The sequence below is a fragment of the Pogoniulus pusillus genome, chromosome 38 (genome assembly GCF_015220805.1).
Source record: "Pogoniulus pusillus isolate bPogPus1 chromosome 38, bPogPus1.pri, whole genome shotgun sequence".
NCBI classification, from domain to species: Eukaryota; Metazoa; Chordata; class Aves; order Piciformes; family Lybiidae; genus Pogoniulus; species Pogoniulus pusillus.
Genome location: NC_087301.1, coordinates 1126658 through 1148459, shown reverse-complemented (window position 1 = coordinate 1148459; position 21802 = coordinate 1126658). Strand labels below are relative to the sequence as shown.

The 21802-nt window shown below is 53.4% G+C and overlaps 1 protein-coding gene across 6 annotated transcripts in view; it reads left to right on the top strand.

The window, feature by feature from the left end:
- The window catches only part of LOC135191187 (protein CEPU-1), a 480880-nt gene that overhangs the window by 394760 nt on the left and 64318 nt on the right, over positions 1-21802 (top strand). For all 6 annotated transcript variants that reach the window (XM_064173250.1, XM_064173252.1, XM_064173255.1 and 3 more), the window contains one exon: positions 16520-16752. In XM_064173250.1, coding sequence (XP_064029320.1) covers positions 16520-16752 — 233 coding nt within the window. The remainder of the gene's footprint in view (positions 1-16519; positions 16753-21802) is intronic.

Genomic DNA, 21802 nt, shown 5'->3' with positions numbered 1-21802 from the left:
GGTGTGGAGAACAGAGGGTGCCGTGGAGGTGTGGGCTGGGTCAGCAGTGAGGAGTGGTGGCCTGGGGACAAGAGGGTGAAACAGGGAAGGAGGTTGGGTGCTGCTGTCACCAGCAGCTGCCGCATCCCTGTGTCACCTTGGTGTCTGCATCTGTTTCTCTCAGCAGATGCACCTCCTTCTGTGCTTGCTGCAGAGGAGCTTTTGGGAGGTGTGATGGGAGATGGAGCAGGAAAAGAATGTGGCAAGTCATAGAATCATTAAGGTTGGAAGAGGCCTCTAAGATCACCACTCTCAACCCAACCTCACCATGGCCACTAAACCGTGTCCCCAAGTGCCATGGCCATGGGTTTCTTGAACACCTTCATGGGTGGTGACTCTCTGCCTCCCTGGGAGCCTGTTCCAATCCCTGACCCAGTGCCAGTCCATTGGGAAAGGATGCTACCCAGGGCAGGACCATGAGATATCAGCTCCTTCTGCATCTCAGTGATGGTCACTGTCATTCTGGATGTGGGGTCAGACAGCAGGAGCTGGCATGAGGTGACCTCTAGTTTCCTACCCAGCCTGGAAGTGCACTGGGGAAATGACCTCATGATGCTGTGGAGCTGCTGAAGCAGCAGCCTGTTCCGTGGGCCTGCCTTTGCAGCTGAGCAGCATCTGGGAAGTCCTGCAGGGTGGCAGCTGTGTTAGCAGCACACTGTTACCCAGGTAACTGCCTGTCCTCCCCTGAATCTTGATTATTTGATTTCTTGCCATACCCTCTGGGACCATACAACTTATTTCATCCCATTCAAGCTCCCAGCCCAGTTCCCCCTCTCCTCAAAAGGCTTTTGCTACCCCTTGGTCAGGATCTGTGCATGGTTGAGGCTGAGACCTGACCCATTGAACAATCTACCACAGGGCTTGGGGCAAGCATGACAGAACCACAGAGTTGTTTTGGTTGGAAAAGACCTTTAAGATCAAGCACCACCTCGTGTTCCCCTGGGGTCACATCCAGCCCAGTGCCGGTGCATGAAGGATCCAGTGTGCTGGTGGCAGTGCTGGAGCTTCAGGCTGACACTTGCTTAGCATTTTATCTGGCTTCCTGTGGGCTGCTGGACTGGAGCACAGCAGTTGTGTTGCATTAATTGGAACAAAGGGAGATCCCAAATGCATGTGAAACCTCTTGGCTGGCCCAGCACAAAGGGAGCAGTGTCATGGTGAGATAGTCTTGTACAAAGCGAGCTCAGCCCCAGGCCTGCTTGTGTTCAGGGTCAGCAGAGCATCATCTCTGCTGCAGGCACAAGACCCATGGGCAGGGAGAGCAGTCCTGTGCTGGCCAAGCCTGGATTTTGTGTCTCTCTTTTCGAGGAGGACTCAGAACAGGCAGGCAAAAAGGTGCAGTGCTAAGTCCCAGAGATCCAAGCACGCCAAAGCCCTCCCCCAGCTCTCAGCAGGTGACTTGAATGGGCACAGAAAGCTTTAGGAGGTTGAATGATGTTTCAGACAGTTTCATCTCTATCACTTCAGCTTCTGCAGCTTTCCTGAGTTATCCCCAGCACAAACTCCTTCCCCAAAGATCTTCTCCAACAATCTCACCCACCTCATCCTACCCCTTCCCTTCAGTGCATGTGAAGCATCCAGAGTGGCATAAGAATGTCTGGGAACCCTCTGCTGCAGCCCACAGCTGTGACATCCAAGTGCCTTCAGTAGTGATAACTGCCCAGTGCAATCAGTGATGTGGGGAGGAGGAGCTGCAATTCATCTCTGACCCTCTTCATTACTTCTTGTTCTCTCACTGGCTGCTAACTGGCTTGTGTGGGGGATGAGATGGGGAGGCATCAGAAACCTTTTGCTTCTGAGCTGTTCATCCATATCCATGCTGTCCAGGGATTAGATTGGACATTAGGAAAGAGTTTTTCCTGGAGAGAGTGGTCAGGGACTGGAATGAGCTGCCCAGGTTGGTTCTGGAGTCCCCCAGCCTGGCTGTGTTTCAGGGTGGTTTGGCTGTGGTGCTTGGGGCTGTGGTTTAAGGAGACTCTTGCAGAGCAGGGTTCTAGGTTGGACTTGGTGGCCCTGAGGGGCTTTGCCAGCCTGCATGGTGCTGTGATTCTTGAACACCTTCAGGGCTGGGGACTCCACCACCTCCCTGGACAGCCTGTTCCCATCCCTGACCACTCTTGCAGCAAAGGAATTGTTCCTCATCTCCAACTTAACCGTCCCTTGGTGCAACTCGAGGCCCTTTCCTCTCATCCTGTTGCTGTTGCTTGGCAGAAGAGGAGGGCTCTTGCTGTGCAGCTGGCAGAGCCTGGCCTGCAGGGTGGGTGTGCAGCCAGCCACACGCCCAGCTCTCGGGGCTGGTGGTCTCGCTGTGCATCGATCCCTTGCTCCTGCCCCATCTGCATCACCTTGGATTAATTACAGTGCACTGCAATATACATTTCTGTGGTGTCTGCCTCAGTGTCTCGGGGCCCTTTGCAATCTGAGGAATCTAATTAAGGCTCAGCCTCCAACATGAATGCTTATCACCGGAACGTGTTCGGAGAGGCAGGGCAGTGTGCCCCCACCACTCAACCAGGAGCTGAATCCACACTCTCAGGGCGTTATTAATTACTCAAAGCTTGGTGTCCTAGACACTGGTCGATAGCAGGAGCCCAGCCAGATGGGAAGATTTAAGTGAGCGTGAGGGAGCAGGAGATAACCATCAGCTGAAGCCTGGTGGAGGCTGCTCTTGGCTGAGGAGGGGGAGGGGTCGCGTTGCAGGGGACATGTGCAGTGGCAGCAGACGTTTGGCAGTGACTTTGATGCTGGGAGGTTGTTTGCTTGGTGTGGAAAGATGCTGGTGGTAGTGAATTTCCTTGGAATCGTAGAAGCATGGAGTTGTTTCTGTTGGAAAATCCCTCTAAGATCACAGAACCACAGAGTGGTAGAGGTTGGGAGGGCCCTGTGGAGAGTGGCGAGTCCAACCCTCCTCCAAGGCAGCTTGGTCTAGAGAGAGTCATGCAGAAACATTCAGGTGGGTTGTGATTATCTCCAGAGATGGAGACTTCAGCACATCTCTGAGCAGCCTGCTCCAGGGGTCCATCACCCTTCAAGTCATTAGGTAGAACTTCTTGCCACAGAATGCCAGGGGCTGGAAGGGACCTCCAAAGCTCATCCAGTCCAACCTCCCCTGCCAGAGCAGGATCTTCCAGAGCAGATCCCACAGGAACACATCCAGGCAGGGTTTGGATATCTCCAGAGAGAGAGACTCCACAGCCCCCCTGGGCAGCCTGTGCCAGGCTCTGGCACCCTCACAGGATAAAATTTCCTCCTCATGTTTAAATTAAACTTCCTCTGCCTCAGCTTCCACCACTGCCCCTTGTGCTGGCACTGGCATCACCCAGCAGAGTCTGCTCCAGCCTCCTGCCACTCACCTGCACATCTTTATAGCCATTGCTGAGGTCCCCTCTCAGCTCCTCCTCTCCCAGCAGCACAGCCCCAGCTCCCTCAGGCTCTGCTCCTAGCAGAGCTGTTCCATTCCCTTCAGCATCTCTGTGGCTCTGTGCTGGACTCTCTCCAGCAGTGCTGTGTCATCACAGAGTCATAGAATCAACCAGGCTGGAAGAGACCTCCAAGCTCAACCAGTCCAACCTAGCACCCAGCCCTGCCCAACCAACCAGACCATGGCACTAAGTGCCCCAGCCAGCCTTGGCTTCAACACCTCCAGGCACAGCCACTCCACCACCTCCCTGGGCAGCCCATTCCAATGCCAGTCACTCTCTCTGGCAAGAGCTTCCTCCTGACATCCAGCCTGTACAGTACCCCTTGTGCTGTCACTGGGCACCACTGAACAAAGCCTGGTCCCATCCTCCTGCTTTAAGTGTCTATCACCATTGATGACATCCTCCTCAGGCTGCTCTTCTCCACACTAACCAGCCCCAACTCTCTCAGTCTTTCCTCACTGCAGACCTGTTCCAGGCCCTTCAGCATCTTTGTAGCCCTTTGCTGTATCCTCTCTAGCCAGGCCCTGTCATCCACTCCAACCACCTGGGGAAGGCCCTATCTTGAGGACCAGGCTTCTGATGGTTGCAGCATCATTCTGCAGGGTTTGCTGAAAAACTTATTTGGCCTTTTTTTTTCTGTTGGTCTCCTGAGTGGTGCCAGCTGTTGGGAACGCCAGGAAGGGAGGGAGGGAGCGACGAAAGCGTAAATAACCAGGGGAGAAGGGAAGGGAAATGTGAAGTGGCCCTTTAAATGTGAGCCTCCAGAGCCTGGAGCCCAACTAGCAGTTCCCTCAAGTATTCAAATGAGATTGCAGCATCAGATTGGTATGCATTAGGCTGGTCTCAATGAAAATTAACATGTAATTGCTTCAAATGAAGTAAGTGAGGAGGTAATCTGTTCTTAAATTGGATTCGCAGGATTTTGTGGTACCATAATGCAGCTGTGAAATGAAATATATTTTAAGGATGATGTCCTCAAGGGGAGAAGGGAGAAAAAAAGGGGGGTCTGGGCTGGGAAGGGTCTTTTCCCTCCTTCCCTCTTTTGTTTTTGATCTCATTAGTGCCATTTTATAAAAGGGGAGAGGGCTACATGCAAGCAGCATGGCTGGAGAAGATCCCATTGCTTTTGGCTCCATCATGCCTCCTCCCTTGGCCATCCCTCCAGTCCCTCCTCTGTTTCTCCACTGTTCTGTATCAATGCCCTTCCAGCACTATCTCAAATCTCTGTCCTATTATGCTGGAGTGGTCATGAAATGGGACACCTGCACTTTGTTCATGTGGCAGACAACTTTCTGGTGATGTGATCACAGGCTCACAGAGTGTCAGGGGTTGGAAGGGACCCAAAGAGATCATCCAGTCCAGCCCCCCTGCAGGACCATACAATCTAGCTCAGGTCATACAGGAACACATCCAGACTGGCCTTGAAAGTCTCCAGAGGAGACTCCACAACCTCTCTGGGGAGCCTGTGCCAGTGCTCTGTGACCCTTACTGTAAAGTAGTGATGGGGAAGGTCTGGCTGTGTGGTGGGGTTGGAGTGTCTGTAAGAAGCTGCACAGGCTCTGCTAGGGAGCTCATTTCCATGAGGAGATTGATGTCAGAGCAAGAGGCACAAGTTACCTTCTAGTTCTGGCCACCTGTGACCTTGGATCAGGAACTCACTTCTTCTACCAAAGGGAAAGGTCCTCTCTCCATCACCCTGGGGCCCAGCGTGGCGCTGCAAGGCCTAGGGATGCATCCCCAAACAGCTTGGGATGCTCTGCTCCTCCCCTGCAGTCTCGTATTGGCTGGACCACCTCTCTATTTTAGCTGTCAGGGTTTGCTGGCTGTCCTCGTTCTGTCCATCTCTACCCATCTGCCAGCAGGAGCAATATGGGCTTGGGTGTAGTGCTGAAACTGCAATTAGCATGAAGGAGAAGGGGTGTGGGAAGGTGATTTGGTAACCTGCAATTAGCGTTGGGCTGCAGAGAGTGTGTGCAGAATACATCTGCTGCAGGTAGCCCCAGGAGCACTGCAGGCTCCCCCACCTCAGCCCTGTGTTGCAGTGTCCTGGGCTGCTGGAGAGATCTGCCAGTGGCTTGAAAACCTGAGACTGATCTCGTGCTCTGCCCTGGGTTGATCTCAGGAGAGCCTACCTGGAGCACTGCATCCACTTCTGGGGCCCCCAACACAAGAAGGACATCGAACTGCTGGGTCCAGAGAAGGCCATGAAGGTGATCAGAGGGCTGGAGAGAGTTGGGGCTGTTCAGCCTCGAGATGAGAAGGCTCCAGGGAGACCTTAAAACAGCTTTCCAGTGCCTGAAGTGGGCTGCAGGAGAGCTGGGGAGGGACTTTTGACAAGGGCTGGGAGTGTTAGGATGAGGTGAAATGGCTTTGAGCTGGAGGAGAGGAGATTTAGAGTCAAGATTAGGAAGAAATGCTTTAGAATGAGGGTGGGGAGACACTGGAACAAGCTGCCCAAGGAGGCAGTGGATGCTCCCTCCCTGGAGGTATTCAGTGCCAGGTTGGATGGGGCCCTCAGCAACCTGTGCTGGTGGGAGGTGTCCCTGCCCATGGCAGGGGGTTGGAACCGGATGAGCTTTAAGGTCCCTCCCAGGCCAAACCATTCTAGGTTTCTGTGCTCCCCCACAGTGCTCTCCAGCCCTCTCTTTGCAGCACTTCTCCTTCCCCCTTGCCTCCTTCTCCTCCTGCCCCGCAGCCTCCTTTAGCATCCATCTCCAGGCTCCCTCTCTCCGCAGTCCTGGCAGAGAGCTCTCACCCCTCACTGCTCCTGTTTTGTGCCTCAACTTCTGAGGAAAAGGCACTTCAGTGATAATTTCCCACTTGTAATAAGTTAAGTGCACTGCTTCCTGGCGAATGCATTTTCAGTGCAGTTAAGCTCAGCAGTCCCTTGCCTGCCTGCCTGGTTAAACGCTCTCCTTCGCAGGCCGGTGGGGTGGATGGCATCGCTTTGTTCCCGGCCCATTAGTGTCAACTGCTCCAAGCAGAGCCAGGATTTATTCCCGGGGGCACAGCTGGTAACTGAACCGGCTCAGAGCCGGGAGCGCAGCCTGCAGGAGCCTCCCGGCTGGGCTGGAGGAGGAGAGCAGGAGGTGGTGGTGGGCCTGAGGAGGATGAGGGATTGGGGTGTCTGGAGTGGTTCAAGTCAGGGCCTGAGGATGGCAAAAGAGCATTTTCCTACAGACGAGTGTGCAGCAAGGGGAAAAGAGGAGACTGAGAGGGGATCTTGTTAATGTTCTGTGTTAACAGAGCAGCAAAGCTGGTGAGGGGTCTGCAGAACAGGTCAGAGTCGGAGCAGCTGAGGGACCTGGGTTTGTTTAATGTGGAGAAGAGGAGGCTGAGGGGAGATCTGCCTGCAAGGAGGTTGGAGTGAGGTGAGGGTTGGTCTCCTTTCTCTAGTATCAAGTGATAGAGTGAGAGGAGATGGCCTGGAAATGTGCCAGTGGAGGCTTAGGTTTGGTATTAGGAACAATTTCTTTGCTGCAAGAACGGTCAGGGACTGGAGCAAGCTGCCCGAGGAGGTTCTGGAATCTCTTCCTCTGGAGACTTTCAAAACTCACCTGGACACATTTCTGTGCAACCTGGTATAGATGATCCTGCTTTGGCAGTGGGGTTGGACTAGATGCCCTCCAAAGGTGCCCCCCAAAGCATTTTGTGACAGATCTCAACAAGGTTTCTGGAGGCAGGGAGAGAAAATTTCTCCTGCACACCTCCTGAGATGAGGAGGTCTTATTTGACAGAATTCCAACTGCCCTGGAATGCTTTGGGGGAGGACATTTTCTTCCTTTCTCTTTCTCCTTTTGAAGGCTCTTCAGGCAAAATGCAGGCAGCTGCCAGAGCTTGCATCTGATCTGGTGTGGTGCCCACCCTTCAGAAGGCAGGACCTTTGGGACAGTGCTTTGGAAGGGGTGGTTTTAACCCAGGGCTGTTTGCCTGCTGGCATCCAGGACCCTCCAAGCCATCACTTGGGCTAATGACATGGGATAAAGAAAAGCAGAAGACCAAAATGCCCCTGGAGCTCAGCACAGGATCCCAGCACTGCAGGAGTATGCCCCTGGAGCTCAGCACAGGATCCCAGCACTGCAGGAGTATGCCCCTGGAGCTCAGCACAGGATCCCAGCACTGCAGGAGTTGCTCGGGGGTGACATTTCATTAGCAAACCAGCCGTGTCCTTGCACAGCTGCCTGCAGGCAGTTTGGTGCTGGCACCACTGCCATTCCCTGCTGCCATTAACACTTTTGGAGGACACCCAAGCAGATGGGCCAGGAGCATGCTCTGGTGACACTCCACGATGTCAGCTCCAGGGGTTGGAGCCCAGGTTAGGGACAGAGAGTGTGAGAGCAGCTGCCCTCATTGATGTTTGTGGCACGCTCCGAGATGCTGAGGTGGGGAAGATGCTGTAGATGTGCCGAGCCCTGTTGTTAGCAGAGACAATAGGAGGATAAATAGAAGGGCTGGAAGAGCCGAGCAGGGGACTTGGAAAGGTGCTCGTGCTCTGCTGCATTGCAGAGAGAGAAAGACTTTTCCAGACAAGCCAACCCCTGCCTGCTGCAGCACCACCTGCCTGCTTTGCGCCGCTGTTTGCTGCCGGTGCGGGGGGTCTCCGGAGCCCTCTGAGGTGCTGGGTACACCGGTGGCTGCTCCATACCCTGCCTTGTGCTTGCTCAGCAGAGCTCCAGCCCTTTTTGCAGCCCTTCCTTCCTCCCCAGTCTGGTTTCCTCCTGTTTCCTTGGCGTTTGCCAATAAACCCATCTCAGGCAGCAGCAGCCTGGGAGTTGTTTGCAGCTCGGTGAATCCCGGGCACTGAACCAAGGCAGAGCTCTCCGAGCCTGGGATATTATTATTAATGCAATTAGTGGGAATCATTTGCATGTATAAACTTTCAATTGAGGAGATCAGGTACTTTGCAAACACTCCTTAACTCGCCCTCCCTGGTGAGGAGGTGCCAAATAATCCTTAGAGCCTTGCCGAGGGCATGAACCAAGGGCAGGGATTTGCGAGGAACTCCCTGCAGGCTGCAGCGTGAGCCGGTGGGAGAGGCAGAACCTCCCAGTCCAGAGCCCCCACTCCCTGCTCAACAACCGGGGTGGAACTCTGGCTGGGCAGGACATACAAAAGGTTGTTCTCTTCCACTACTGAGCTCTGCTTTTGACAAGCTCAGTGTGATTCTGAAGAGGCACCAAGGTGGCAGCTGATCCAAAGGCACCTCCACACCCTGCAGCCTCTGGAGATGTTCTGGCTGATGTGAGGAGGTGAACTGGAGGCTGTGGTTTTGGTGGTGTCACATCACTCTAAGCCCAAGGGATGCCCTCCAGCTGATCTGACAGTTTGTGAGGGTGGCTGGGGTGAGGATGGTTTAAATCTACCCTCTTCCAGCTTCAATCCATTGCCCCTCATCCTAGCACTGCAAGCTCTTGTAAAGTCCCTCCTCAGCTCTCCTGTAGCCCCCTTCAGGTACTGGAAGACTGCCCTAAGGTCTCCCCAGAGCTTTCTCTTCTCCAGGCTGAGCAGCCCCAACTCTTTCAGCCTGTCTGCACAGGGGAGGTTCTCCCTCCCTTTGATCATCTTCATGGCCTCCTCTGGACTTACTCCATCAGTTTACAGAATTACAGAATCACAGAATTAACCATGTTGGAAAAGACCTCTAAGATCAGGTTGGATGAGGCCTTGGGCAGCCTCTTCCAGTGGGAGGTGTCCCTGCCTATGGCAGGGGGTTGGAACTGGCTGAGCTTTGAGGTCCCTTCCAACCTAAACCATTCTGTGATTCTATCATCGAGTCCAACCTAGCACCTAAGCCCTCTAATTAACTAACCCCTGGCACTAAGTGCCTCACACAGCCTCCTCTTGAGCACCTCCAGGGACAGTGACTCCACCACCTCCCCAGGCAGCCCATTCCAATGCCAGTCCCTCTTCCCATGAAGAACTTCTTCCTAACATCCAGCCTGAATCTGCCCTGGCACAGCTTGAGGCTGTGTCCTTTTGTTCTGACCCTGGGTGCCTGGCAGCAGAGCCTAACCCCACCTGGCTGCAATCTAGAGAGCAATGAGGTCTGCCCTGAGCCTTCTCTTCTCCAGACTCATGTCCTCCTTGTGAAGGGGGCCCGGGAGCGGCTGCAGTGCTGCGGGTGGGGCGGTGCAGGGCTGGGGCGCGCAGGCTGCGCAGGCTGCATGTGCACACTGAGCAAGCAGATGCTGTAAATGCTGCTGAGAAGGGGCTGGGCTGGGAGGAATTGCTGGTGCATGACTTAACACAGCAAAGGGTACTGAGAGCGAAACCAGGCTGGGGGTGGAAACAGAGCTTTGGGCTTAATATCTGGAGAGGGACTTTTTAGAAGGGGTTGTGGTGCTAGGATGAGGGACAGTGGCTTTGAGCTGGAAGAGGGGAGGCTGAGGCTAGAGATGAGGAAGAAATTATTGAGAGTGAGGGTGGGGAGATACTGGAGCAAGTTGCCCAAGGAGGTCGTGGATGGCCTGGAGGTGTTGGATGAGGCTTTGAGCAAATTGTGCTGGTGGGAGGTGTCCCTGCCCAGGGCAGAGGGTTGGAACTGGATGAGTTTTAAGGACTCTTCCACCCCAAACTATTCTAGGATTCTATGTTGTACTAGGAAACAGCCTTCTAGACTGCTTCCATGAGAACCACACCTTGGTCTGTCCATGCTGTGCCCACCCTAGCCTTAGGGAATCATGGGCAGCATGTATCCCGAGGAGCATGGCACAGTTTACCCCCAGCTTTCCCATCACTCGGGAGCTGATGGCCAAATTCCTCCTGCCACTGGAGAAAAAGCATCGTAGGGAAGTCTGTGAGAGCAGTGGAACTGTGCCTGAATGGATTGAGTTGTTCCCAGCCTGGCCTTTAATTAATCGTAATAAATAACAATAAAATGTGATAATCACAGAAATAAATCTGGGCTGTGAGCTCCTGCCTCCGGCAGCAGCCTGCTTGAGTTGATCATTTATAGCACAGCTGATGGTGCAGAGGCTGGAAGGTGCTGTCTGGGACACGGGATGCTGGGGACCAGGCTAGGCTGGAGCAACTTCTCCCCTCACCCAGCCTCAGGGGGAAGGTTTTGCACCCAGGTTTGAGTTAAATCACAGGATGCTTCCTGATTTCCAGCTATAAAGCAGAGGCAAAACACTGCTGGGTGTGGAAGGGATTGCTTCAAAGTCTGGGAGTGACTGGGAATTGCTGAGTTAGACTGGGGAGAAGACAAGGAGGCATCTAGGGATGCTTGGTGGTGGGTCAGTACCATGACACTTCATCAAGTTTAGCCTGGAGAAAAGGAGGTTGAGGGGAGACCTTCTCACTCTCTACAACTATCTGAGAGGAGGGTGGAGTAAGGTGGGGGTTGGTCTTTTCTCACTAGTAAAAAGTGATAGGAGAGGAAATGGCCTCAAGCTGTACCAGGTGAGAGTTAGGTTGGATATCAGAAGAAACTTCTTGACTGAAAGGGCTCTCAAACACTGGAACAGGCTCTCCAGGGAGGTGGTTGAGTTCCCATCACTGGAGGTGTTTAAAAGACACAGATGTGGTGCTGAAGGACCAGACGCAGCAGAGTTAGGTGGGGGCTGGACTTGATGATCTTAAAGACCTTTTCTAACTGCAACAATTCTGTCATTCTGAACTGTCTGGGTTTGGGAAGACAGAATCTTCAGAAGGGGCACCAGTGAAAATTAGGTGGTGGTGGTGGAAGGAGAAGCCAACTTAGGGGAATCAACTCAGTCACAGCCTCAGGCTGGGCCACCGACTTCGGTGGGGTGAGCCAGGCTTAGCCCCATCCCTGCCCTCCCGTGGTGGAGCTTGTACCCTGATAATTGCAGCAAGCACAGCAATCAGGTTGGTAATTTCACTCAGCTCTTTTCAGTTCTAATTAACATTATTCATTTCTTGTGTGTCCTGCTGGGTTGAGGCAATCTGTGCTCTCCAACCCAGCCCTCTGGAACACCAACGATCTGCATCAGAGGCAACAACAACAACTAAAAGTGTTGTGTGCCAATTACTACACTTCAGTAATTAAAAACCTCCTTCCCCCCCACTGCTGGGCCACCTCCTCTCCCATCATTTTCTGTGTGCAAACTTGGGAAAACAAAGAGGGAAATGCAGGAGGGCATCTCAGAGCTGGCATGTGCCATCTGTGTCTGCTCTGAAGGCAGGGAACTACCAGGGGCTGTATGAAGGGGATCAGTGGTCAGAATGACCACGTAGTGATAGAACATGGGGCAGTGGTTTGAAACTGGAGCACAGGAGATTTAGGTTGGACATTAGGAGGAAGCTCTGCATGATGAGAGTGGAGAAATACAGCAACACCTTGCCCAGAGATGTGTTTGAGGCCTGGTCCCTGGAGACATTCAAGATTAAACTTGATGTGGCCCTGAACATCCTGATCTGGCTGGAGATGTGCCTGCTGACTGCAGAGGGGTTGGACAAGATGACCTTTGGAGGTCTCTTCCAACCTGATGCATTTTGTCAGTCTGTAATGCTCAGCTCTGGCACCCTGTTGCTTGTGCATTCCCCATACTTTAGTGGCTGCAGTTTGATTTTGGGGCCGGGTCTGTGTCTGCAGAGCAGCCTGATACCCTCTGGCCAGGGCTGCTTTGTGCCCCACCAAGGGCTGTGCTGGCACTTTCAGCAGTTCTCACTTTTGCTTAGTGTGTGCAAGGCTCTCAAAGTGCCCAGGCTCCATCACTTGTGGTCATTTTGAGGTGCCCTCAGTGCAGCAGGGAGCAGAGGGTTTGGTGCATCTCTCTGCAAGCCAGCAGTAGCTACCCCAGGCTGATGCAGCAGTGGTGTGTTTGTTAGCAGCGCTTCCACCTTCTGCAGGAGGAACCCTGAGGCTTGGGGCTCTGGGTATGGAGAGAAAGGAGCAGCAACATCTCCTCCTTGTGCTGACAGACAGCAGTTTTACATCTTCCTGGAGGAGAAGACCTTTCCTTCAGAGCAGGAACATAACAAGGATTAAGGATCTTGAGCTAGGAGGTGACCTCATCATCCATGCTTCATTATTTTTCTATCCTCTGTGGAGGCAGGAGTCGTTTTCCGGCACCCCGAGGGCATTTCTCTCCCTGGCACATCATGGGGTGAGAACCTCCAGCGAGGTGGAGGAAGCATCTTGGGACTTTGTACCTTGCCAGGAGCAAGATGGCAAGAGGAGGAGGCTGCAGGCTCGGTGGTGGCTTTGCATTCCACCTGTGCTTGGAGCCAGCTTCCCGGCCAGAGCCAAAGGCTTTGCGCTCGGCTGCCTGTGTGTGGGAGAGGAGGGCTTCCCATCCCTGCTTCTGCCAGCCTTCTGGAGACAGGAGCTGCTGCAGGAGGGAAGGGGGAGCAGATGGAGGGGCTGGAAGAGCTTCGGGTCGCTGCAGTGAGTGGTGGCCACGGGGACCCCAGCCGATGGGAGGAGGAGCAGGGCTTGGCAGGGCGCTTGGCAGCAGCTGGGGTAGGAGCATGACCCAGCATCCCCTACAGAGCTCAGCGTGTCCAGAGGCTGCAGCCTGCCCTCTCTGGGAGCTACTTCTGCACTTTATTATACACACAGTGGCTTGGGAGCTTTAAGAGGCAGGCAAGAAAATCAACTCACAACGTGAAGCCTGCCGATGCCGGGGACAGCAGCGTGCCTAGGTGATAAGGAGAGATTGTGCCCGGGTGCTGTGAAGGGCGAAAGCACTTATTGCACTGCTGCCTCATGCCTTACCTGAGCCCTGCTGCTCTTCAAAAGCACTTAAATGCCCATATGATAGAAGCAATGCTTGGATTGCACACTGGCTGCCTCCATTATTATCCAGGCATCTCCAAACCCATGCGTTTCACACAGCTCCCCCCAAACACTCCTGTGGCATGGAGGAGGAGAAAGGAAATTTGTATTTTCAGTGAAGCCTTCTCACAGGTTCTCAGGGATCAGCTCCACGAAAGGGAGCAGCCCAAGAAATTGAAGCCAGGTCTGGTTTCTCATCAGGCAGCTCTTCTCTGCAGCGTGGCTCTAGCAGTGAGGGGGGACAGGCTGGTGTCACTGCAACTGTAGGAGCCCAGTTCACAGCCTCATGATGGCCAAATTCACCTCTGTCTAGGGACAGCAGAGCTGGTGAGGAGTCTGGAGAGCAGGTCTTGTGAGCAGCACCTGAGGGAGCTGGGATTGCTTACTCTGGAGAAGAGGAGGCTGAGGAGAGACCTCATTGCTCTCTACAGCTGCCTGAAAGGAGGTTGGAGTGAGGTGGGAGTTAGTCTCAGCTCCCTGGTAACAAGTGATGGGACAAGAGGAAATGGCCTCAAGCTGCATCAGGGGAGGTTTAGGTTGAAGATTAGGAACAATTTCTGTGCTGTGGTCAGGGATTGGAACAGGCTGCCCAGGGAGGTGATGGAGTCCCTGTCCCTGGAGATGTTCAAGCAATGTGTGGCCATGGCACTTGGGGACATAGTTTAAAGGCTGTGGTGGGGTTGGGTTGACATTTGGCCTTGATGACCTTGCAGGTCTTGTCCCACTGAAACCTCCCTTTGATTCTATGACCTACATGACTTGGATAACAAATGGTTTGGTGGCCATGCTGGTGCTGGGTTGATGGTTGCACTCGGTGTTCTTAGAGGTCTTTTCCAACCAGAACAGTTCTGTGGTTCAGTGATTCTATGATTTACTTTGAGCTCCAGAGACCTCCATAGATAGTTACATTTGGTGGAACCCTGGAACAGGTTGCCCAGGGAGGTGGTAGAGGCCACATCCCTTGAGATGTTCATGGTCAGGCTGGATGAGTAACTTGATCTAGCTGGGGAATTGGACTAGATGACCTTTAAAGGTCCCTTGCAGCTCACTGCATTGTATGATCTGTGCAACCAGCAAAGTTTGGCTTCAGAGTACAACATCCTAAAACCACCCTGTGGGGAGGGAAAAAAAAGGATCTCAAATTCTGTTCAGCTTGAGTAGCTAAAGTGTCTGCTTTTGGTCAAGTTGTAATGCAGCTGAGAGCAGAGCCCAGGTTCTTGGTGTTCAGCCCAGGCTGGATCTATTGCATTTTTTAATGTGGATCATAAAAATCTGCTCCCATTTAATTTATTATTATCGTAATATCATTATGGAGCAGCAGTAAAATGCTGTAATTTATGGGATGTTTTTCTCACCAGAAAGAGGAGATGGTGCAGTAGCTTGGGTACTTGCCTAGCAAATCAGGAGGAGACTCCTGGGCTGCAGACTGTCTACCTCACCTTGGGTGTGTCACCTCCTGGGGATCTCTCCTCCCTAACCTCTATACCTTGTGTTGGTGCTGAGTGGGTGCTTGAAGCTTCTCTGGTAATCACTGGAGCCAAAGAGATGCTTCCTCAAAAGCCACAGGGCTGGGTGAGATGAGCTTGTCCCAGGGTCAGGACCTTCAGGAGCAGATATGGGAGGAGAGAGCACCCACCTGTGAGGACATATAGAGAGGGAATGGTCCCTAAAGTGCTGAGATCAGTCCCTGTGCCACAGATAGGCTCATCCTTGCTCTTCACCCCTGTGCCACCACAGTCTGGCATCTACAGCCTGTGAACCTCCTGGAGGGGAAGCTGCCCCTGTGAGATTCCCCCAGTGGCTCCCCCAAAGTTCATTTTCATCCCAGGCTCTGCACAGGTAAAGGAGACTGGGGAGACTACGAGGAGGGGATCTTAGGAGGAGTGCTTTTGTGCAGGAACATTCCCCTGCACCAGCAGCATCCAGCAGAACACAGCTGAGTCCTGGCAGCTCCAGAATCCCACACTTACAGAATTGTCAGGGCTGGAAGGGACCCCAAGGACCATCCAGTTCCAACCCCTCTGTCATGGGCAGGGACACCTCACACTAGATCAGGTTGCTCAGAGCCACATCCAACCTGGCCTTAAAAGCCTGCAGGGATGAGGCTTCCACCACCTGCTTGGACAACCTGTTCCAAGATCTCACCACCCTCATGGTGGGAAACTTCTTCCTAATAGCCAATCTGAATCTGCCCACTTCTAGTGTTGCTCCATTCCCCCAGTCCTATCACTACCTGACAGCCTCAAAAGTCCCTCCCCAGCTTTCTTGTAGCCCCCTTCAGATACTGGAAGGCCACAATAAAGTCTCCTCAGAGCCCTCTCCTCTCCAGGCTGACCAGCCCCAGCTCCCTCAGTCTGTCTCTGAAACTTGCTGAGTTGTAGCTGCCCTGGGGCCTTCAGGGTTCTGCTTGGCCAGCAGGCAGCCTCCAGGCTCTCTGCTCTTTATTTATCTGGAGATGATTTGTGGAAGTGGAGGACTCACACTTCGCTGGGGGTTGTGGCGTTGGAGGGTTTCAAAGCTGGTAGAGACCTTTGGGCGGAGCGAGACTGACCCCCACTGACCTGGACAGGAAAATCATCTCCTTCAGGAGCAAAGTTGTCTTCCAAGAGGATTCAGGTTCTTAACGAGGCAGGATGGAGACATTGTCTCCCTGCAGAACATCACTCGATCAGTGAAGTGCTCAGTGGGAAGTGAGGGAGAGGCAGCGGTGCGGGTGATGGGTGGGGAAGGAGGAGCTGGCAGAGGGGACAAACGCAGGACACGCAGGGGGTCTCTAGAGGTGTGTCAGAGCTGGCTTGCTCCTGAGATAGATCTTCCTCCCTCCTGTGTGCAGCAGCATCAGCTGCTTTCCCAGCTCCACTCTGCCTGGCTGCAGGGATGGGAGGGGGTGTGGAGGGACTGACAAGGGATGGGTTTGGGCAGGAGGTTGTAACCTGCAGCCCCCTTAAGAAGTGCGGTTTGGACATCAGATAGAGGTTTGGGCTTGGCTGTGGTTGTCTCTGGGTTTCCAAAGGAACAAAAAGGGAACAGAGGAGCAAAAGGACTTTTGGTGAATGGTACTGGGTGGCTCTGACCTCTGTGTGCCAAATAATTGTTGACTGTGAGGGTCCCTGAAGCCACCAGTTTGGATGAGTATTGGTGCCCTGAGCACGGCAGGTGAAGTGCTGAACATTCTCTTTGGACACTTGGTCTCACACACTACTGCTGCCACCAAAGCTGAAAACAGTGCCAGGAGAAGCAGGAGGGGCTGTGGAAGGGGTGGTAGAGAGCTCCAAAGAGCAACACGCTGACAGTTCACCTCTTTGCCTCTCCCCAGGTGCTCCGTGGACAACCGAGTCACCCGAGTGGCCTGGCTGAACCGCAGCAGCATCCTCTATGCGGGCAATGACAAGTGGTGCTTGGACCCCCGGGTGGTGCTCCTGGCCAACACCAAAACCCAGTACAGCATCCAGATCCAGGATGTGGATGTGTACGATGAGGGCCCCTACACCTGCTCCGTGCAGACAGACAATCACCCCAAGACATCACGTGTCCACCTCATCGTGCAAGGTAAGAGGAGGAGGAGGAGGAGGAGGAGGAGGGTTCATGGAGCAGCTGGGCTCGGTGCCTTCATTTCTGTCATGTGCTGCCCTGCTGTCTGCTCCTCCCCTGGCTCCTACAGTGAACGTTCAAGACAGCTCGGTGCAAATGTAGGGGCTGATCAACAGGCTTGGAGAATCCCAGTGGAGCAATGGGATTATCCATCTCTCCTGGAGTAATCATGGGGCTTTGAGGCAGGCTGGAGCAGTGGCTGCCAAAGTCGTGCTGCTGTTCTGTTGCTGTCCTCATATTTTGATGGGTTTTTGTTTTCCATGCTGGAGGCAAAGCTTGCAGGAAAACTTGTGTTGGAGGAAATGAGAGCGGAGAGCGAGCTGGCAGATTTGTGTACTTTGTGGAGGTGTGTGTATGCCTAGCAACAATATGTGTTTGTGTGTGGAGAATCTACTCCTGGGAGGAGGAGGAGGATCAGGAGGAAGGCTGGCAAAGGGTGGTAGAGAGCTCGTGGTGGTTAAGATTGGCCTGTGTCAGGTATAGTGTGGCCAGCAGGAGTAGGGATTGTGCCTCTGTACTCAGCACAGGTGAGGCTGCACCTTGAATACTGGGTTCAGTTTTGGGTTCCTCACTCCTGGAAGGACACTGTGGGCCTGGAGAGTGTCCAGAGAAGGACAACAAAGCTGGGGAGGGGTCCGGAAAAATTCCTTTGCTCCAAGAGTGGTCAGGGATTGGCACAGGCTGCCCAGGGAGGTGGTGGAGTGCCCATCCCTGGAGCTGTTCAAGAAGTGTGTGGGCACTCTGGGGCGTGGTTTAATGGCCATGGTGGTCTTAGACTGAGGCTTGGACTCAGTGATCTTAAAGCTCCTTTCCCAGCCAAGAGAATTCAGTGATCCTCTGTGTGCTCTTCAGGCGTGCAGGCAGGCACAGCCTCTCAAGATGGGACATGCGAGCGTGGCCACGCTTGGTGGTCAGGCAGATGGACGTTCATGCAAGACAGCTCCCGTGGCCCTGCTGTGGGACTTGTGAGGGACACGCAGTGAGGCAGGAGGAGCTGGTGTGCTGGGACATATGGGCCCTGCTGCACTCACTGCACTGAGGCAGCCTCAGGGAGGATCGGTGGAAAATTCCTAATCCCTTGCTAGCAAATGGTTTTTCCTTTCCCTCTTCTGCTGCGCTCTGGGCAGGAGCCCCTCTTAGCATGACAGAGCAGCCTGAGTATTGGAATCTCGTCTGGGGCTAATTTTCCAATGCTGATGGCTGTATTGATCTGGAAACAAGCTGGGTTAAAAAGGCACTGCTCTGGTACACAGAGCCGGGTGCAGCTAATCCACCGTCGATATGCCAGGCTCGAGCCTTATCGACAGCCTAATGAATAGAAGGGGGGGAAAAACCCAAACCCAGGGCATTTATTTCCCCACACCCCCTTCCCTCCCTCCCTTTCCTTTTTCTTTTCCCTCCCTGAGCAATCAGGCACACTAACCCCAGCCAGACTTGCTTCATCTCCATTAAGTGTGGGGAGAAAGCAGATGCGTTGCCAGCCTGGGGCCTGGCTCTTTTATCTTGCAATCTGTTATTACCTGCCTGAGTTTCTTAAGCCAAAGTCGATCACCCCAAAGTTCTGCAGTCCCTATCAGGCACCAGGGAGATGCAGGATGAGTTCTATCTGTTATTTTCTGATTCCTGCTTCCTGACCTAAATTTCCCCTGTCACCAGACACCCAGGTCCATCTCTCTTCTGTCCTGCTCTATCATTAAGAAGAGATTTTTTTGGCTCCTGGAAGAAAAGGTCCTATCTCCACAGAGCCACAGGGTGGTAGGGCTTGGAAGGGACCTGCAGAGATCATCAAGTCCAATGCCCTTGCCAAGGCAGCTGCACCTAGAAAATGTCACACAGGAACATGTCCAGGTGGGTTTGGAATGTTCCAGAGATGGAGACTCCACCACCTCTCTGGGCAGCCTGCTCCAGTGCTCCGTTACCCTTAAATCCAACAAGTTCTCCTCATGGTTAGATGGAATTTGTTCTATTTGGGCTCTTTCCCTCTTGTTCTGTCACTGGGCACCACTGGCCCCATGCTCCTGACACCCACCCTTGAAGCATTAATCACCATTCTGTGGTTTTGGGCTCTGTTGTTAGCTCACATCAGCCTGGGGGCAGGCTCAGCATTTGAAGCAGTCTCCAAAATAGCAGCTCTGAACTTTGATGCATTCAGTGCCAAGGATCTGTTGTCTCATTCCCAGGCTGCTTGGCCCCACATTAGTGGAAGGAGAGATGCACTGAGCTGGCACTCCCGGATCAGCAGCAGTCACCTCCTGCCTTGTGTAGCGGGAGCTGAAGGCTGACAGAGCCCTGCGGAAGCCTGGCCGGGCAGGGCTTGCGTGGGCTCAGAGGGGCAGCACGGTGACAGCCTTCCCAAAAGCAGAAAGGTTGCTGCAAAGAGGACACTGATCAATTGTTCCCTGGGTCCGCCGGGGATAGGCTGAGCAGAACTCCACTTCATTTGCAGCGAAGGAGGTTTCAGTCAGATATTAGCTATACATTGTCTAATTACAAAGGCAGCGAGGCAGCCGAGCCGAGTGTCTGGGGAGAAGGAAGAACCTGCTTTGTTAGAGACTTTCAAGAATAGCTTCCACACCTGTTTGCCAGCTGTGCCTCTGCCTTCTTGCAGGAGGACAGGCTAAATTAGCTCTTGAGGTGCCTTCTACCCACTTATTTTTAGGCTCTCAGTCATCAATAGCCACCCTGAAAAGGAAGGAGCTGTGCCCCCACAGCTGCACCACGGACACAGACCACAGGATGGGAGGGGTTGGAAGGGCTCTCTGGAGATCATCGAGCCCAGCTCCCCTGCCAGAGCAGGATCACCCAGGGCAGGTCACACAGAAACACATCCAGATGGATCTTGAAAGTCTCCAGAGAAGGCTCCTCTCTGGGCAGCCTGCTCCAGGGCTGCAGCACCCTCACTGTAAAGAGGTTTTTCCTTATGTTGAGGTGGAACTTCCCATGTTCCTGTTTGCAGGAAAGAACCTGGCCCCTTCTTCTTGTCATCCACCTTGATCCCCTCTCAGTCTCTTACTGGCTCCTGGTGTTTTCTAGTTGATTCTCCCTTTCTACCTTCAGGGACCATCTCAGACCCTCATACACTGAAGGTAGCTCCTTCACCACCCCTGTCCCTCTTCTCTTTTTTGGTCTTTTACCCCATAGAGCCCCTTGGCAGACATGAGAGATGCCCTAGCTCCATCCACAGCCATTTCCCAGCAATACTTCCCCTATGCCTGGGGAGAAGGAGGGATGCACTGAGTGGGCTGAGGGCGTTTGGATTCTGACCAGTACAAATCCATCACATCTGCCTGGGGGAGCAGCAGGCTGCTGAAATCCTGGCTGGAAGCTCCTTTGCCCTCGAAGTCAATCCCTTTAGAGAGTGCAACCAGCCCTAGGGTACAATTTAATTGCATCCTGAGAGGCTGGAGTGCTCTTGTCTCCAGAGCTGTGCCCCAGGCCCTTTCATAGTGCATCGAGGAGAAAGTCAGGACCTGCTGAGAGCGACCTGCACAGCTCCTCCTCTCTAGCTGCACCTGGACTAACCCTGTTCCAAAGAGAAGTTCTCCTTTCCTGCTTCCTCTCACTACTTCTCCTTTACTGTCAGGCTGAGGCAAGGGGCAAGAGGCCCCACAGCCATCTGCTGAACTTGGTGCATCCCTGAAATCTGGTGTCCAAACACCCCACTTCCCTGGAACAAAGAGGTGAGCTGTGTTTCCTGCATGCTGGGTGTCTCCTAGGACAGGATGATTCCAGCTTGCCTATTACAATAAAGCTCCAGCTTTATTGAGGGTCATTAAGGCAGACTTCCCTTAAATAGGACAGGACACACACTTCTGTGTCCTTCTCCCTTGCCACTTTATACCTAAGGAAGTGCAGGGTGAGCCAAGGAGGAGCTCCTGAAACAGGGGAGTCAGTATTTCTGTCGGCAGTGCTGAGGTTAGAGTTGAGCTCATCAATGAATCCTCCAGAACTTAACTCTAGCACTGCAAGAAGATACAGAGATGCTGGGAGGACTGAAATGTCTCTGTGATGAGGGAAGAATGAGAGAATTGGGGCTTTTAAGTCTGGAAAAGGGAAGGCTGAGGGGATCTTATCAATGCTGACCAACACTCAAAGGGTGGGTGTCAGGAGGGTGGGACCAGGCTTTGTTCAGTGGTGCCCAGCGACAGGGCAAGGGGGAGCAGGCACAAACTCGAACATAAGAAATTCCATTTAGACATGAAGAGGAACTTCTTTAAGGGTGCTGGAGCACCAGAGCAGGCTGCCCAGAGAGGTGGTGGAGTCTCCATCTCTGGAGCCATTCCAAACCCACCTGGAGGTGACATTTTCTAGGTGACTCTGCCTTGGCAGGGGTGTTGGACTCGATGATCTCTGCAGGTCCCTTCCAATCCCTACCATAATGTGACACCTCGCCCTTCTCCCTGGTAGCAGCAGGGCACTCGAGCTATTTAAACTGGTCTCCAGGTTCCTGGCTTTAAAAGAGAGAGAGGAACAGGAGGAGGAGGAGGGTGTCTGGAAGGCTCTTATTTGTATTGATAATAAGCCTGCTGCGAAACCCTCCCACCGCCTTGTAAGACGCATTAAGGGAAGTTTGGCCTTATCTCAGAGAGGGAAATGGACTTGGGGAAGGAGGCACAGTGCCTGCCAGAGTTTAATCTCATTTAGGCACACAAATTTGCATGATAGAAAATGGTGGAATTTTAGTGCTTAGAAAGGAAGAAGGAAGAAAAAGCCAAAGCAGGCAACTGGGGGATATTAACGTTCCGGCTCCTTTATCAGTTTCCCTGGCCCTATCTGCCTCTTTCTGTTGTCACTGGAGCAACTAATCACCCCTCCCCTTTTGTTTGGTGTAAATGAGTTTTCCCACTCCTTCCCCCAGCCTGGGTTAATCTGCAAATCCCTGCTTTTGTTTGGGAGTTAATTACCTGCTGGCAGGAGTCAGGGGGCTGCGGGCGCAGGTGACAGGGTGGCGTGGCGGTGGCACCTCGCTCAGCACCAAGGCTGCCCCGGGAGCATCGCTGCCAAGGTG